Source organism: Mesitornis unicolor, unplaced genomic scaffold, assembly GCF_000695765.1.
Source record: "Mesitornis unicolor isolate BGI_N332 unplaced genomic scaffold, ASM69576v1 scaffold6755, whole genome shotgun sequence".
Lineage (NCBI taxonomy): Eukaryota > Metazoa > Chordata > Aves > Mesitornithiformes > Mesitornithidae > Mesitornis > Mesitornis unicolor.
Window position 1 is genome coordinate 61,500 of NW_010187419.1, and position 17,737 is coordinate 79,236.

General features: G+C 43.5%; 1 protein-coding gene across 1 annotated transcript in view; it reads right to left on the minus strand.

Annotated features, from left to right (window-relative positions):
* The window catches only part of IGF1R (insulin-like growth factor 1 receptor), a gene marked incomplete at its 5' end in the record, with an annotated part of 163,598 nt that overhangs the window by 38,325 nt on the left and 107,536 nt on the right, over positions 1-17,737 (minus strand). Inside the window, 2 exons of the mRNA XM_010185437.1 lie at positions 706-851; positions 3,277-3,589. Coding sequence (XP_010183739.1) covers positions 706-851; positions 3,277-3,589 — 459 coding nt within the window. The remainder of the gene's footprint in view (positions 1-705; positions 852-3,276; positions 3,590-17,737) is intronic.

Here is a 17,737-nt window from a genome sequence, read left to right on the forward strand (position 1 = left end):
ATATATCTGTCTTTCAACCTTATTCATGAAACCAAAAGGGACCTTCCATAGGAAGATACATTTCCAATAAAAACTAACAGTGATTTTTATTCTGCCTTTAAAGAGCTCATCAACTGTCAACACTTCCCTGGAGGATGAATCACTGCTCTGACAAATTTAATCCAGAGCTTGTTCAAGTCATGCGACAAAGGTGGCCAACTCACTAATGACGACCATCCAGAGGAACACAGTGCTAGGCTTTATATGAGCTCTTAGCACTCTGGATTCCACGTTTCAGCAAGACGCCACACCTTGCCTTAAAAAGGGAGGATAAGCAGTGTTACATCACCATGCCTCACTTGCAGACAAGTTATTTACCTACCCAGATGGAAGGATTTTCGACTTTTCCACCTTCTCAGGCCTTTATTGTTCCTTTGGGACTATTGCTCATCTCGCTGCCTAATCCTGGTTCCCTGTCCTGCCAAAAACCCTAACAAAAATACCAGCTTTCACCGCCTTGTAACTTGGTAGCTGACTACCTATTCCATCCGCATGCTGGAGAACGGTGCTACAGTGCGCCAAATCAAACAGGAGCACTGCTATGGGACTGGAAAGCAAACAGTTTGCTGAGTTTTTAATGTTCTTATCATTATGCTGACATACAAAAGGGAAAAAGTATTAAAAGCAGCATTATCAGAGGTTCAAAAAGAAAGGGCAATCACTTACTTCCACGACGGATGTTAATCAGGAGATTTCCCTTGAGAATTGTGCATCCCTGCAACATTTGTGCTGATGTGACAGAGTCGATGGTCTTTGTTTTCCCATCCTCACAAATTTTGGGGCAGGGCCCCTCACAGGGGCTGCAGAACATGCTGTTAGGAAAGAAAGGGAGACTGAAAATAAGCAATGATGTGCAACTTAGTCTATAGATGGCTTTGAGCTAAATTTTGAAAGACATTTTCCTCTAAAGCCTAGAGAAATCCTTCAAGGAAGTGAAGACTTCATCATTCCTCCCATTTACAGCAACGCAGGAGTGAATGAATGGACCCAGACTCACTGTCTGCCACCTTCTGAAAGGCTCTGTGGCCCTTCCAAAGAGGAAAGTGCTTCAGGTAAAACCCAGCGCCCTCACATTTGTGCATTTACTCTAATTATACTCAGAAAGATCACCCTTCTCATTTATGGACGCAGCCTAAGAGCGCAGTGAAATTTTGTGCTAATCCAGGCCCAATCTCCAAAAACAGCCCAGCCAGGAGCTGGAGATGGGAAAATACTGTTCAAGTTCTTATAAAGTTGTCTGTCTCCGTGCCCTTAAACCAACATTTGAAGCTCAGCACTAGGGAATTCCATGCTCCTGGCTGTTTTAACTCGGGAAGCACACAGTCATGAGTGATGTGGAGAAAGCGAGCAGTGAATTAGTCACTATTTCTTATAGCTTAAGAGGTATTAAAGCAGCAAGTTTAAACAAACAGAAGGATACATCTTGATGGACAGCAAAACTACTTTGGAATTGGGAGAGACAGGCTGCAAGTCTAAGCAGGTTCCAACTGGATTACACAGATGGAAAGGGAACAGGTCCACCAGTGACTACAAAACACCAGGACAGACACAGCCCTGAACTCGGCGAAATGGGATTCCCAGAAGCTGGGAGGAAATCTCCTGCTACTTATACTCACACGCATTCATGTACATTTTTTAGTGGCCAAATTCAAGGAACGATTGCTCAAGTAAGCCCAGCTCCTGGATACAGCAGCTTTTTAAAGTGTCCATGTTACGCTGTCTGTGTGCTCATCTCAAAACTGTAAACTCCAGGTATGCTCAGAACATGGCCTCTGACTACTCCACCTGGTAAACTTTCGCATTTCATTATTACTTACTTTACCTCATCGCTTTAGAGAGGAAAAATGGAAAAGGAAAAACAAAACCCAGCTCCAAAAAACAAAGGCTTCTGATGACAACACTGATGAACACGGACTTACTATTTATTTCCTTCAAAAGAAGCTGAACCCACTTTCTTTAGAGGCTTAACGAAACATGGCAATTGATAACAGTTTTTCATGCATTAACAATAAAAGAAACGTCTTTTTCTTAGCAGTAAGCTCCTATTTCAAAATCTTGCACTGTAACATGCCACAAACCACTAAAAGCTGCAGACACAAGCAAGAGGGAGGCATTCAACAAAAACGTACAAAGAATGCTGGAAATGCTTTCCACTTGCAACTATTTGTTAACACCACCTCTGGGGAACAAAACATTCGCTGGCCTTGAGTTACTGCTCCTTTCAATCGCTGGAGCAGAGCGCAAGGCTGTGATAAGATAGGATGGCCGTGCACTTTGGTGTAAGTATTCAAAGAGCTGCTACTACAAGCTCCAGTAGAGAACAAAAGCAGCACTTCTCAGGTGGAGATCTGGACTCCAGCAAAGGCCCTGTCGAGTCGCTTACAAATGCTCAGCGGAGACAGCCTTGGAGACAGCCTTATGATTTGACTGCATGGATGGGTGACACGCATGCACAGACACACAACTGGGGCAGGTATCATCACAACCACCTTTCCAAAAAAACAAACCCCAACATCTTTTTAGCATCGTATTGAAGCACCACAAATTTTAGCATGCTGACTGTCCTTTACTGAATATCTACGACTACCTAAAGTCAGTAGGCAACTAAGGCTGCTTGCTTAACCCAATGGTAAAGTAAGAAAATCATAAGGCATGTAACTCCAACTGTTAGAATTATTTAACAGGTGAGTGACATTCTTGAAAGAAATTATTTTGTGTAATAATGTCAGCTGCTCCATGTTTTTTTGTCACCATCTACATGATTGCTCCTGTCTAAAATACCACTGTTATCTTCTGGGAACAGTGAAAATAGGAAATTAAAATTAAATACACTACATAATACATGTGTTTAAAATGCAAGAACACAAAGCAATAGTATGCAAAGCCCTGTAAATTCCAGGGTTTGGTCTGTGCGATACTGGTCATCAGCCAACCTTCAACCTTGTGCTCCTGGGCTTTCACTTGCTTTTTGTTAGTGTCTATTTGAAGACCTGGCTCTGCACTGTACCAACCTCCTCGAGTCCTTCAGAAGAATCGGTGGCGATGGCAATGCACAGGACCACACACAATCAGACCTTTCGATGGAGAATTCATCTAAGCAAGCCTTTTAGTCGTGCAGTTCTCCATTGTGTGTTCTTATTTCTACCTACTGTGATTTCCATCACAAGCTGCCACAGCGCAGAGGGTGGAAAAACCCAAACACACCAACCCCAATGGCCTTCCCAGAGGCTGCGTTACCTTTGGCTCCCGTTGCGAATGAATCCAGAGGGACACTCTGCCATGCACTCGTCGTTGTGGATCACAAACCTCTCGTATTCACTCGTTTCGGTGGCAGGGACTTTGGAGCAGAACTCTTTAGTGACACAGCGCCAGCCCTCGAACTTGTAGGTGTTGGGAGGGCAGGTGGGCATGCAGACACCCTCGTAGTAGTAGTTGCGGCAGGCCACGCAAGCGGTGTTGTTGTCGGGTGCTGTGCAGCTCCCCAGGCATTCGGGATGGCAACACTCATTCTGGTCTGTACAGGCTCGCTTGCCACATGAGCTGGGGCACGCTGCAAGACAGAAAGCGAGGAAACGTTAAATCATGTGAAAGGTGTCAAAGGAAGAACCTGGATCCACACAATCCTGTGCTTTCGTTCCCTGGGCTCTCGGGTATCTCTGCAGAAGAACCAACTCTTGTAAAGCTGACAAATTAAATCCTGTTTTCCTCAGTTTTAGCTGCCTGAAAATATCTTCTTCTCAGATCAAATTTATAACTTGAGCCAATTAAATAATAAGGAAAACTGCTGAAAGCAAGATCACCATAAGGATAATGGAAACAGGCAAGTACTGGAACCAATTCCATAGCCCGACTATTATGGTTAATTTTATTATTATTTTGTTTTAGCACTGACTTATTGTCTTCCTAAGCATTTCTTGTCTTTCCTATTTGTACTTCAAATTGGTCTTTTACTGGCAAGAAAACAAGCTTCCTTTAAACAACTTAATTACACTTGTACAATAAAGCACTGCTATACTGTAGCGCACATGGTTAGGTTGACCCCAGCGTAGCATCCCACTGTTGCTTATGTATGCAAAATGGGATTTAATAAAGTACAGATGGCGCACATCAAATACTGTGGAATCACGGAGCTATTTTCCCCTGAAGAGCGTAACAAAATTCTGCTTTATCCCCAAATTCTGGGTTCAGAGAACAAAACATGAAAGGGAGAACGAAAACCTGGGGTGCAAATTTATGGAGATTTTTCTTTTACGTGAGAGCATTTCAGCTTGGGAGATACAAAGAGCAGGATTTTCACCAGACAAGCTCAGCGCTGCTACATCAAAAGAAGAGGCAGCATTATATTTATGTAACAGCAGCATTTTGATTACAGTGTCGTATGGCCTTTTAGCCACGCGAGCTGCGTGCCAGGGGCTCTGTAAACAAACACAGATAGGAAATCTGGTTTGCATTAAGTCACTGTTTTCCACTTTCTAACTTAGCTAAAACACAGCACCAGTAATAACAGCGTAACACAAAATGTCAGTGGTACAACTGCAGCGAGGTCCAAGCAAAGCAGCACAAGACATTTAAACTGCACGGCTTGAGCAAAAAGCACAGAACCAGCAACCAAGTTAACATCCCAAAATGAGCACGGAAGCAGCCGAGCCAAGCCTGTAGAGAAAGGCAGTATTTTAAGAAGCTGTAACATCTCCACAAAAGTTCTGCCCTGCAATTTCTCTTTCAGTTTGCAGCTACAGTGGTGTTTTAATGCAGGACCAAACACCCCAAAATCTTGACACCCCCCTTCCTCTTCCCATGATGAGATCTACGCTTTCCTCTGTGTTTTCACCCTGCTATGGAGCAAAGCACAATAATAATAAAAAAGAGCCCGAGCTGAGTTCTCCATATGCAGTTGAGATTAAGATTTTGTGGAGGAAATTCATCCTGCAGGTACTCCCCAAGTAACCCGACAGCCTCAGCAGCACCTCCCCTGTAACTCTGCACCCCTTTTCATGCACGTTCTGCTGCTATCACCCACCAGCACTGCTCCATCCCTGCATACTGCTATTTTCAGAGTGAAACCAGGCAGAAAAGTAGAAGAGGGAGACTATGAGAGTAAGGAAGTGGCAGCATGGGGATGGCCGGTGCCTGCCCAGGTAGCACAAATCTCACATGCAGGCTAAGAAAATGACTGCAGAGCCAGTTACTTGTAAGACTACTGAGAGCAGCAATGCAGAGGAAGTCACTGCTAAATAATGCATTGTGTGAAGGTGCTGGATTTTTTTCTTCTTGAAAAGGAAAAAACCCATATACACCAAACCCTTAGACAAAAATAAGTATGCAACTACATATTCTGTTTTTGACAGCAACCTGCACCAGTGTAAAAGGAGTAAAGTCTGCTCAGCCATGCCATGCCACCTCAGCAAGGCATTACAAACTGCCTCACCTGAAGGTATGCAGTACTACTTGCATCCGCGACTGCTAAGGGATTAAAAATAATTCTAAAAAAGCGTGTCTTGCTAGCAGATGGGCTGCTGTTCTGAGTGGGTGCCAGAAATCAGATTTTGTGGGGAAGCTGCATTTCCAGTTCAAAGCCCTACGAAGAAAAAAACCACACACCCTCCTCATGCCTCCACCAAGTTCATTAGTAGATGTATCGATTAACTACACAATTTCTGTGCTTTCATCTAGACGATCTGCTAAAAAACAAACACTGCTACATTAAGTGTTCAGATAAATATAGCAGAAAAAAGATCAAGTTTATTTCATTCTTGGGAAAGCCTTTTATATTCCTTTAATGCTTCTGCCATTCACAGTCTGCTGCATAAATAGGATTCCCTGCATCTCCTGGCAAATCTGCTGACTCTCGTCTACAGAAACACAAACTGAAGCACAGGAGGATACACAAGTTCATGTGAAAAGGGCAATCAGTAAAACAGGCTTTTAAAACTACAGTAATATTTTAATCACAGCCTTTTTAACAAGAAGTCTTGAAAACTTCTTAAAGATAATTTTTTAAAAGCTCAGCAACCTCGCTTTTCTCTCAGTCCTATTTTTGCTTGTTCTTGCTAACGTTGGCATAGTTCTCAGCCTGGAGACAATACGGGTATATCCTGTTTCTTTGAAGAGCCAGAACAAGAACTTTTGTGTGTGCAGGACACGTTATGAACAACAAAAACTCTTATCTGCCTTAGTTCCAGTTCCCTCAGATATCCCTTTTACAAAGGAAAACCTTACTGAACAACACTGGCTTGGCTTCACACCCCAGCCCCATCCATCCACCCCCCTGCCCTCCCAAACGTGCTAATTTGTACCAACACATTTTAAATGCAGGTTCCAAATATACCTTTGCCAAAAGAAACCCTGAAATGTGCTCGATAACTTGTTGACTTTAGTCCGCAAGAACATTAGAGGCAAACACAAGCAAACAGCGGGCTGACATTTGGGACAGGATTTATCAGCCAGGTACAACAGTGCCTTGGATCGTGAAGGCTGATGACTGCATAGAAAAAAATCCAAACCGCCGAACAAATCCTTGCTGACAAGCACAAGGGCAGAAAATGCTTAATTGTCATCACGTGGAGCTACCAAGAGAATGGAAAATTTCAGAGACCTTGGAAGGCAGCCATGGGAGAAGGAAGTCAAAGCAAGACCTGGAGAAGGGCAGACCCGTAAGCAGCTTCGTGACTTCAATAAAGAGGTGATGGAGGCTGGAGTAGACCAGGGTGGCTATTTACTTTTAGGGAGTGAAAGTACTGAATGATCATCAGATCCTCAGAGAAGGACATTACAAGAGTACCAGTGGCCACAAATCAGATTTACTGGAGCAAAACCAGCAGCTGTAGTTTCTTTGACTGTCCATGCCTCACCTTCTCACTGTTTATTTCAAATGAGAAGTTTTCCTTGTCAACAAAATTCAGGAGATTTTTCCAAATACTGTTAAGATACTATGATCACTTGCAAGAAAAGGCAAAATATTTCATTTCAAGACGTCCACTTACTGAGGAAACTGAATTCAAACGTGACATACAGGAAGGAGATATTTTGAACCTACATGCAAAGACCTTACAAACAAGAGGAGCTCCAAGAGCATCTGACTCGGAGCCTCATTTATTCTCAATTAAAATCCCCAAGATGCTAAACCAAAATTGCAAACACAAAGCAAATCCTCAAAACCCAACTCTCCAAAAAAAGCAAGAAACAAGTAATCTCTCCGTGTTTACAGCAGTTCCTTTTTGGACAGCCTCACGCTAAGGACGCGGTAGTGAGTTTGTCCCACATCGAACACCCCCTGCTCTCTGAGGTGCGCACGAAGCTCCCGCTCGCTGCAAACACCACGGCTACTGTACAGTTTGGACAGACAAAGTGTTCTGATCGTCTCCAAGACGCCGTGACTGCAGCAGCACCGAAACAGCAAAATCAGGTGAATAAACAATCGGTCACAGGGAGGGAAAGCGCGGCCAGGAGAGGACGACTTCTGGCAAGCTGAGGCGCCGGCCTCTGCCAAGGGTGGCACCGAGCCAGTCACATGCGGGCGAGCAAAAGGTTGCCAAGTGTGGGATAAATATTGTTTTAAAGATTCTTTCTCTCCTTGTAAAACGATATTTGATCCTTCCTTTTTTATATATGTACTGTTTTGTGTTTTTTTTAGAGCATCCTTCATGTAAAATAATGTTTCAGAAAGAAAAGGGGGGGGGGAAGCCGAGTTTTGAGCAGGAACCAGAGGAGGAAGGGAGCGTTTTCTCCTAGCCAACTACTGAAAAAATTAGCTGTCTAAATTTATCCACAAAGACAGAAAAAACGGTCATTTTTGGAATGCTAATCCCTTTACATGACAGAATTTTTAAAATATTGCATTTTAATGGTCTAAACTTTGGTACGGTCATTCAAACAGCTGACTTCAAACACTCAAGCAGCCCTTACAAGACCTGATTTCTTTTGCCCAGTAAACTGTGAGAATAGAGAGACTGCAGAGACATTACTCAGAAAATCCACTTACAGTGATTCACTGCCAGGGCTACAATCAAATAACTACAGAATAAAGGCTGCAATAAGGAAATACACACATTAAATACATGCGGCAACGTGTCCTGATCACAGAAATACGGGTACAAGTCATCCCCAAAGAACTGAAGAGGCCACTTGGAGCAGCTGTATAAAAATCTTCATATTGCTACAGAAACAGGTATTAGCAACGTATGAACAATGTTACTTGATGTCTCTTCTGTTTCTCCCCAGCACTCTAAAACTGATTATCTCACACTCAGTGAAAAACCTGAAGGAAAAAAACCACAGCCATATCTAAGTACCTTCTAGTAGTTAAGGCACTAAGATTGGCCCATTTTGAAATGACCTGCCAGATCTCAAAGGTTCAGCTCAACTCAGCACTGATACTAGGACTTGAAAGTGATCTCCTCCTTCTTTAAGCCTCTAGTACGTAGACAGCCCTGCTCCCCAGGAAAATATTTGGATAGGTCTATACAAACTTATACCAAGAGGGCATTAAGCCTACAGGCTGCAAGCTACATCTGACAAGATCATTTCAGTGGTCTTGTGTTCCCATGTTTACATCCTCGGCATTACCAGCCCAATTTTATAAGAACAAGGATCTTGAAATTATTCCGAAGTTGTTCTGCTAATTATTTTCTTGCCACTATACAAATCCAGGTGAAGTTTCACTACATCTGGTCGGACAAAACTTTCTGCTTTCTTGCTTTCTGGTCTTCCCGTTTGTCACAGATGCTGCACGCTGCATCCCCTAAGTGAAGGGGGTGGTGTGACGTGGCATCCAGAACCCCAAAATAACCTCAGGGGATTTGCCCAACCTGACATCAGCCCACTAACTGCTCAATCTTTAACCATATGAAAGATCAATTAAAAAAATCTGCTCTTACATCCCCCTCCTCAGGATTTTATGGTTCAAAACCAGTACCACGCTAAATGCCTGTACAGCCACTTGTGCAGCAGTTGGATCCAGCTGCTCAGATGATCCCAGACCAAAGGATGTGGAAGAAAGGAGTGGAGACAGGTAAGGAGAAGGCGGCCCCACGCCACCTGGCACCTGGGGACCCTCCAGAGGCCACCAGATGCAGTGAGGCCTATGAAAGAGAGGAGATCTTCATCTTTCAATGAGACAAACACTTTGCTAGAACGTGTTGTTGCAGTGTACCTCAAACACACGAATGTCTCAGCCCAACATACCTGCAGCTCTCCTTCCCAGCTGCGAAGAACAGAGCAGCCTATTAAAAATGACAGTGAAAACAACCCAAAGCATATTTCAGTTGGATGCACTGGAGTTTGATGACCCCACCACTACCTTTTTGGCCATCTATCATTCATTCTTTACCCCAGAAGTTACCTCAAAACAGCTTCCAGGCTTCCCAGCTGTGCAATGTAACAACATCCGTGCTAAACCCATTTTATTTAGAGTGACTGCAGAACTCGGGGACACTGTTTGGCACCGTAAAACCTCCCATCCCTTCAGGCTTTCTGCAAGTGAAGCAATCAGCCCTGCTAAAAGCTCCAGCAGCGTTACAGCCACTCACATCACACCAAAATTAGAGCAAATGGAAACCTGAGCAAAGAAAACAACTACCTTAGCCCACAGTCAACAGGAACCGATAGACAGCACAGCTACTCCATTTGCTGCTAAGTGCGTAACACTAACGAGAAGGAAGGTGCGAATAAACACAACTTATTGACAAACCCCAGCAGCACCAGTTGCATTCTCTTTCCAAACAGTTTATGTTGCCCAGCACAACCCAGACTGGCACCGCTGCAGCTGGCACTCGAGAGAAAGAGGAAGAAAACAAGTCCATTTTGTCCCTTCCACGCCAGCATGAATTCAGTACATAAACAAACCCAACCGAGCCATACACACAGGCCTCTATCGGGCATTCAGGCCACTTTTACTCTATCTTCAACATCAGGTAAACAAATGGGCTGGGGATGTTTGCCCATCAGTGCCGCACTGTTCTAGAAACATTTTCTCTACGAAAAGGGAAATTTCCCGCTGGAAGATGCAAATCAGAAACAGCAATGGCAGAATCTGCTTTTCTTCCAAATGCTGCAAGTGTAAGGCAAGAATTTTTACAGGATTTCATTCATTTACTGTGAGCAAGGAGCGCTGGTCAGGCACCTCCTGGCAAAACCCCAGCAGGAGGACGAATACTATTGACATCCCACATTTATTTTGAAGTATCACACTGGCCTAAATTACGTAGTTCTCTTACTGCTGAAGGAGAATGGCAGCTTCATCTTGGGGAAAATAAAAAAAGTCACTGGTTTGGAGGGATTCAGCTCCTGCTTCGTCTCTGGAATGCCCTTCGCATTTCTGCACTAAGCCCATCAACAGCCTTAACCATCCTGGCATAAGCAATGAAACATAACGCTCGTCCTGGAGGCAGACACCAACACCGCTCCAGTCGAAGGCTAATTACCCTAAAAACAAAAAAAACAGAGAAGCTTCAGGAGAACTAGTGTTTAAAATACTCATGGTAGGGGCAGGCTTAGGAAGTTTCTGCTCATCTCCAACTAGGATACCCATGTCAACACCAAGTAACATCGAAAAGATTAAAACACAAGGAAACAGCCAGAAAGTGCACGAACAGTCAAACTGTTTTACTAGGCAGCACACTTTTCCAGCCTATTCACCTGCTAGTGAAATAGCCCACTAAAAATGGGATTAAAATCTGGATATTTGGGAACCTGAGAAAAGAGAAGAATTACAACGGGAGGGCGAAACAAGATGTAGGGACAGCGATGTTTTGCAAAGTTATCAGACACATCTGGGTGCATTTGTTTTAAATATGGACTAGCAAGTCCAGGAGTACATCAGGGCTTAGGATATTTGCACACTAAGTGAAGGCATCCCGTTAGGATCAACAGCACTTCAAACAATATTAAGGCCATTACGTTCAAAACAATTAAACAAAGCGTTTCCTTCATGACTTCCAGAAATACAAGAGCACGTAAGCAAATCTGACAGCAGCTGAAGGTTGTGCTCTTGAGATCCACAACAAAAGGTGAGCTCTTTCCTTGGGTTTAATAATCACTGAATCAACTTTTCATTCTAAATCTCTATTATAAACACAGAGGGACTACAGAAGGTTTGTAGGCTCCAAAAGCAGACTGGAAGATTTGTGCATTAAACCATCTCTTAATGCATTTTAACTAATTTGCAGACGTGGACAGAGCCGAAAGGATACAACTGACTTGTAATGCATATTAAAATTTGTTTCTTCTCGTACACCACAATTGTGGATGGAAGTTTTTCAGAGGGAAAAGGGAAAATGTTAATCCCTCCCACATGGAGGATTTCTGATCTCCAAAGAACGAAACTGCTCCAACGGTTGCCTATTTGCGTGCGGGTTCCTGAACAGCTCTATTTGTGGCTGGAGGAGGAGATGCGCAGGGATGCTCCCGATCCATGGAAACCACACACACACAGGACACTCGTGGGACAACCGCGCACACCGCTGCTGGCCGCGGAGCCAAGCACACAGTTAGCACTGGGACGGGAGAGCTGTCTGCCTGTACACGTGCACATGCTTTTGAGGAACTCCTGTCAGTGTGACTGGGGAAAAAAGAAAGTAGTCATGACATTGCCTTGGACTTGCTAAATCCTTTCCTGCAGTAAGGATTTGTGATCAGATTAGGGAGTACCAGACAGTTTTATTTATTTATTTGGAGGAAGGACAGGCAAGGTGAGCTGTATCACTGGATCTGACAGGGGATGCAGGCTGCAGCAAAACCAGCCCAGAGATGTTGCCTGGCTGCTCTGAAGCCGGAGACGGCATCAGATGGTGTTTATTAAAGAAAAAGGGGGATTCAAGTTTTTGATACTGGCACAAAGTGGGAAGCACGCTGCTTCCCACTCTGTTTCTGCTAGAGTTTGGCACGTTTGAGCTATACTTTCTCTCTCCGGTACCTTTTTTTGTCATCTCAAGTCACATTCACATGAAAATATAAATACACGGATCCTTACGCACTGTGTATAGCAGATACTTACATGGATGGTCTCAAAAAAGAATATTCTTTTCACACACTAAAAAAATTATACAGAGTTATTTTAAATTCAGAACTGTTTGTATATTCCTTATAAGTTTATAAAACTCTCACTGTCCTCCCATGACTAACGAAACTGGAATTGAGAGAGTATTCTATATTTATAACTCGTCTGGTTGCTCATGCCTATGGCCCTATTTCCACCCTCCGTTACTGTACACAGAGCTATGTGAGGTATTGCGGGTTCCCAAACTTCACCGATTTCCTAACAAGGCAGGCCTGTGTCCCGGAGGAACAAACTGGGGGCTGTTTCACTCCAGCATTGGCCGAACTCGGAGGGAGAGGCCTTGAGCGCTGTGGTTTTGGCAGCTCTTCTTGAAACTGGTATTAGAGGCCATTTCTGGGCAATTACATGCCTAACTGGCATCCGATTGTGTATCGATGCTACCGATGCATCGTCTGCAGCCCGGGCCCGTTCACAGCCCAAACCCTACAGCTGTTGCTACACACTTCACCTTACCCCATTGATTTTAGCAGTGCCTGCAAGCCAAAGCACTTTGACGCTCAGCTGAGCAGCACCGGGACAGTCCAAGCCATTACAACACGGCCCAACAGGTTATTGTCCATCAGCCTCTCAAAATCAAAAGGAGACAAAACTCTTGAATTTTATCCAGAATCCCCCCCTGGACCACACTGTGTTCAGTGATGGTGGCACATGGCAGAGAAAGAGACCGTACCAGGTATCTACGTGTGGTAAAATGAGGAAAGAGACACATTTCATACAAGTGAAGGCTGGGTGACATTCGTAACCCGTATGAACATCCTAAAATCTGCCCAAGAACCACACAACCACGTCTCATCTTTTAAACACAAACACTTCACTAGTTCATAAATCCCAGAGATAAGACTAAGTCTTTCTCATGAAAAACGTGCCTCGTACTCGATGGATTTTTAACACGTGCCGGGCACAAAAAGGGTTTCTAGTTTGCAGATGCTATAGGTGTTCAATATAAATAAATATTAATACAAAAATCAGAGGGAGAAAAAAGAGGCAGATTTTTCAGATTAAAAACACGTTTTTATGGCTGAGATTGGGGTCTAACACTCACAGAGTCAGATTCATTACGGTACTCGCGCTATAAAAACCCACAAAAATCAAGAAAACCACAACTCTTCCTATGAGACCTTGCAGAGTCTGGAGACAGAAAAGCACAGAATGGTGCTGTCACACCAGGAATTAAGAGAAAGCAGAAAGAGCTGCCCAGCATTGAAGGGCAAGGGAAGCAAGAAAAACATTTTACTCTTTCCATGTAATTGTCTTGTACTGCAGCCTTCATGTACCAACCCTGCTATTTCCACAATTCCCCCCTCATGAACTGACCATGCTCAAGTTCAGGAGAATTTACCTGGGGATCTACACGCTTCACACAGAAAAACCCAGCAAGATCTGGACTATGCTTAGAAAGACTAAACCTCCATACCCGCTGACCAAGAAACATTAGCAGGAAAGCAAGTGGCCAATCCATTTCACTGAACTGAGAAAGTTTTCCTCTAGGAAAATAACTTTGTCCTTGGAATATTCTAGCTGAGAAACAGAGAAATCACCTAAATCAGCCCATAAAGCAAAAGAAAGATTTCAAAAGGGAAGAAAGGGCACAGGTCAACAGAGGCGTATTTTGGTTCAGTCAAAACAACTGCTGCTGTGAAAGCAGAGTAAGACGCTGCACCTGCAGACGCAGGTACTCGTGACAAAGAAACGTCACGTAAAGCCCCGTGGCACTCGGTGTCTGGTTTGTGGCATGTTACGTGTGCTCACAACAAGCACCAGCACAGGGAGAGTCCCAGACGTGCTTTGCAAACAACTACAGCAACCCAAAACAACACAAGGGGCTGAAGTCAGCTCACCAGGGCCTCATTTCCAAATTCAGATCTCACCAGTGGCCTCTCCTTCCCTGCATCCCAGGGTCGCAGTCTTCTTTGCTGCAGGTAGGCAGTAGTGCTGCAATTTCATATATATATATTTTTCCCCCGGTTTATTCAACCGCTTCCTTTGCTTTGCAATAAAGCTGTCAGGATTGACAGACAACTCTGGTGAGTCAGATGTTCAAAGAAAAAAATAAGAAGAACTAACCTCTGCTTCTCACCATCTAAACAGTAATGCCACTGGTGGAGTTGTTTTCCATCACTTAGCATGCCCACAACACCAGAAAACTTATAAAAGCTATTAAAAAACTCCTCCTACTTAGCAAGAAGAGAAATGATCTAAATTTATCCTAAGAAGCTAAAGTTCACTTCACTTTGAGGGAAGGATTTAAATACGGAATGTATTTTCTTCCATCAAAATCAGGAAGGAAAATTATAAAAAGGTCTTTGAAGAATTAAAAAGAGCAAAGCTTAAAACCATCTTCTGAAATTACTGAAAAACAGGTTCCACATACTGACAGCATTAAAAAAATCAGTGTTGCAGTAATTAAAGCACAGGTGCTCTTCCACAGAAGCATTCTGACCCTCTTCTAGAGTTTCTTACAATTCTCCTTCAATGCTATAATTCCACTAAGCATTTAACACATCCTGCAGAGGGTTACAGCATTACACATAGAAGATGCATGTTCCCAAACCACAGCAGCACTACACAATTCTGCCATGACAGCATTTAAAGCTGCTTCACGCAGAACGTGCAGACTTCAGATTGCAATGGCTTCTCGCAGCCTCCTTCACCCTAGGAATTACCAGATTTACAGGACACCTACAAACACCTACAAATGGAAAACTTAATGAGTTCCAAGCTTTATTTCTCAATAATACTGCAGTAAACAAGACTGCAATTCTCTTTTCTTCCAGTTATGGGTCTCCTTGAGCCAGTCACTGCAGATACCTTTGGTTATAGGGGTCAAATGGGCGAAAGCATCATCACGCTTCCCCTTTTCAAACTCCTCATGATGCTACGCTGCCTTTTCACAATTCAAAAGCGCATCCTTCTCCATTTACTGACCTATTCTGAACAGGCATAAATTTACAATACACAAAGCAAACCAAGAACAAAATATTTCTGGCCATGTCGGAATTATCAATATCCCCAGAAACACTGCATGCTGACGCTGAGAAATCTTGTCACAGAGTTTTACATCGCCCCTGGTCCAGATGCTCGTGACTTTATCTAAGGGGAGCCCAGGGGCTGGTTTTGGCCAGCGCTGCCATCGGACCACCCTCGGTTTGAGGAACGCTTTCCGACTCCATCATCAGAAATTACATTCTTTTCCAGGGTTTGTGACTGCAAAAATCAAACGACGAGTGGACCCATCTCCATTTCAAGCAGTGGTCCTGCCGCTGTAAGATCCTGAACTTTCAGACACATTAAATAGTTTTCTGTCATTATGCAAACACTAACCTGAAAAATCTCACTGATTAAAAAAAATCACACAAATCCAAATTAGCAGACAGAACCTTCCCTGAAAAACAACAGAAGGGAACTACCCAATGATGGCAGATCCTGCTTGCTGATGGTTAAGAAACGGGGAGGGGAAAAACAATCAGTATTCCAGGATGACCCACACACACCCCTAAAACTAAAAGTATTACATTGGATGGGAACAGAATAGCTGATTGTGCCTGCAGTCAAATGCGGAGAAGTATAATTTAAATTGCAAATTACAGAGCAACAGGTTTTTGCACAAAGTTCAACGGTTACGGTTTGTTTTTACAAATTAGGAATGATGTGGGGAAAAGTAAAGGGGCTGGGCTAGCTGCTACCCTTAATGCGTATTTCAGCTCAACCACTTCTTGGATTGCATTTGATGCACTTGATCCCAGCACCAGGGCTCGATCAAGTGATGACGAAGTGAAGCAGAGACCATCCCTGAGGATGCAGGATGTGCTGGTGGCTGCGCAGGAGGATTAACACTACAGAGGGGTCTCCAAACTGACTCATTCCTCACCACACCATGTCCTGCCCCACAAGGGAAACTTTTAATACAGTTACACCTTTCCGGGCAGTGACTTTCAAGTTCATTTGCCAGACCTTCCGCTTTCCCTTCCCAGGTTTTAAAAAGAGTTTTTTCCTTCTCCCATCAGCTTCTTGTCTTCAAATTCAACTTCCTGAATGCTCAGTAACAGGAAAATACATACTTCATGTTCGTACAGCGCCTTTTAATCAGCAGCCCTCAAAATGCTTTACAAAGCATGAAATCTCATCGAGTGGTTGTTTTCAATGCCCGTTTTAAAGCAAGGGGGGGAAGAGATGCAGTAAAAAATGAGGAGTTACTCGAGGTTACAGCAAAAGATTTAGGAACAGGAGCAGCCGTTTGTCCTGATACACAAAAGCCCCTGACACCACATGACCGTAATAATTTTCTATTAAATTATAACAAGCTCTGAATTACAGGCTTCAGTACGTGGTTACAGAACGCCATTCAGACAACCTGAGGTTCAAATACTTTCTTGCCAGGCTGTCAGTACATAATAAAGACAAAGCAGAAGGCAGGTTACCTTTTAGAAATGATTTCAGAAATCAGCTTCTTTTGGGGATATTTGCAAAAAATATATGCAACCCCAAAGAAACAGATACTGCAGCTCTATCAGTGGAGGATTACAGACTGCAATAGTGAAAAGCATGTAAAATGAACTCTTGGAATTCTTACCTTGTGGACATTTTCTTGTCTCTTTTCCAAGAGTTTCTATCTTTGATATTGTGACCCAATGTCTTTGTGGATTTTTGAGGGTTTAAGTAGTAAGGCAAATGGCTTTACAAATTAATTTCACTTTTTAAACTACATTCTTTTCTTTCTTTCATCGTCTCTTTTGTTTTTTAATCATGGATGCAGACGGTGCCACCTGGACACGTTAACTCTATTCTGCGTCTTTAACTTCATGCCAGTAATTGTTCTTAAGAGACACCAGTGCCAAATCTGGCAAGTGAGAAAAGGAAGGTTAACCTAATGCTGCTTTTCACGCTCACTGGAGATGGCCTCTTCCATCACGGGATGGACACACAGGCACAGGGTTCATTTAACCACTTTTGGACACACACAACTCCCATCCTCTCTTCGTTTTTACCTCTGGTCCCCACAGCTCTGCAGTTCCACGTCTGACACAACGTGTGTCAGTCCTGACTGGACTTTCTCCATCTCCAAGCACCCTGCAGTCACTGGTGGATTTATCTGCCTTACATCCTAACCACAGAGGTTTCTCCAAACTGCCTTCCTCAAGCTTAACAAATGTATCTGGCTTAAAAATTATCATTTACAGAATGACACTACCAGGTCAATGTGTTCCTGAGCATTAAGTACCTCTGAGAAAAGATTCTTTTCAAAGCATTTTGTGGTTCTTGGTGCAATGGATAACAAAAAAAAAAGAGAACAGGCTCAGCACAAATAACTTAATAGCAATGTCTCTGGAAACCAAAATCTTTTTAAATGTAGTTTGAAGTCTGCCAAGCTAAACTAAAGGAAACTCTACAAGTCCACAAGCCCCTTGGCCAGTTTCTCATTCCCCAGGTTTCATCTCAGGTGCACAGCAGCGTACGGCTCTGCTCACATCTGGACAGATGAGGACCTCATCCTGCTCACTCCACCACCTCCTGCTGTACGTGAGCTTCTCCCGTGCTCCACTGTTGGTCTGAATTATCCTGCACACTCTGCAGTCTCCTCTTTGAGCTCTTAAATCACTCCACAAACCTCCTCCCTACTCCAGACTCCTAAAAACGCAACCTCAC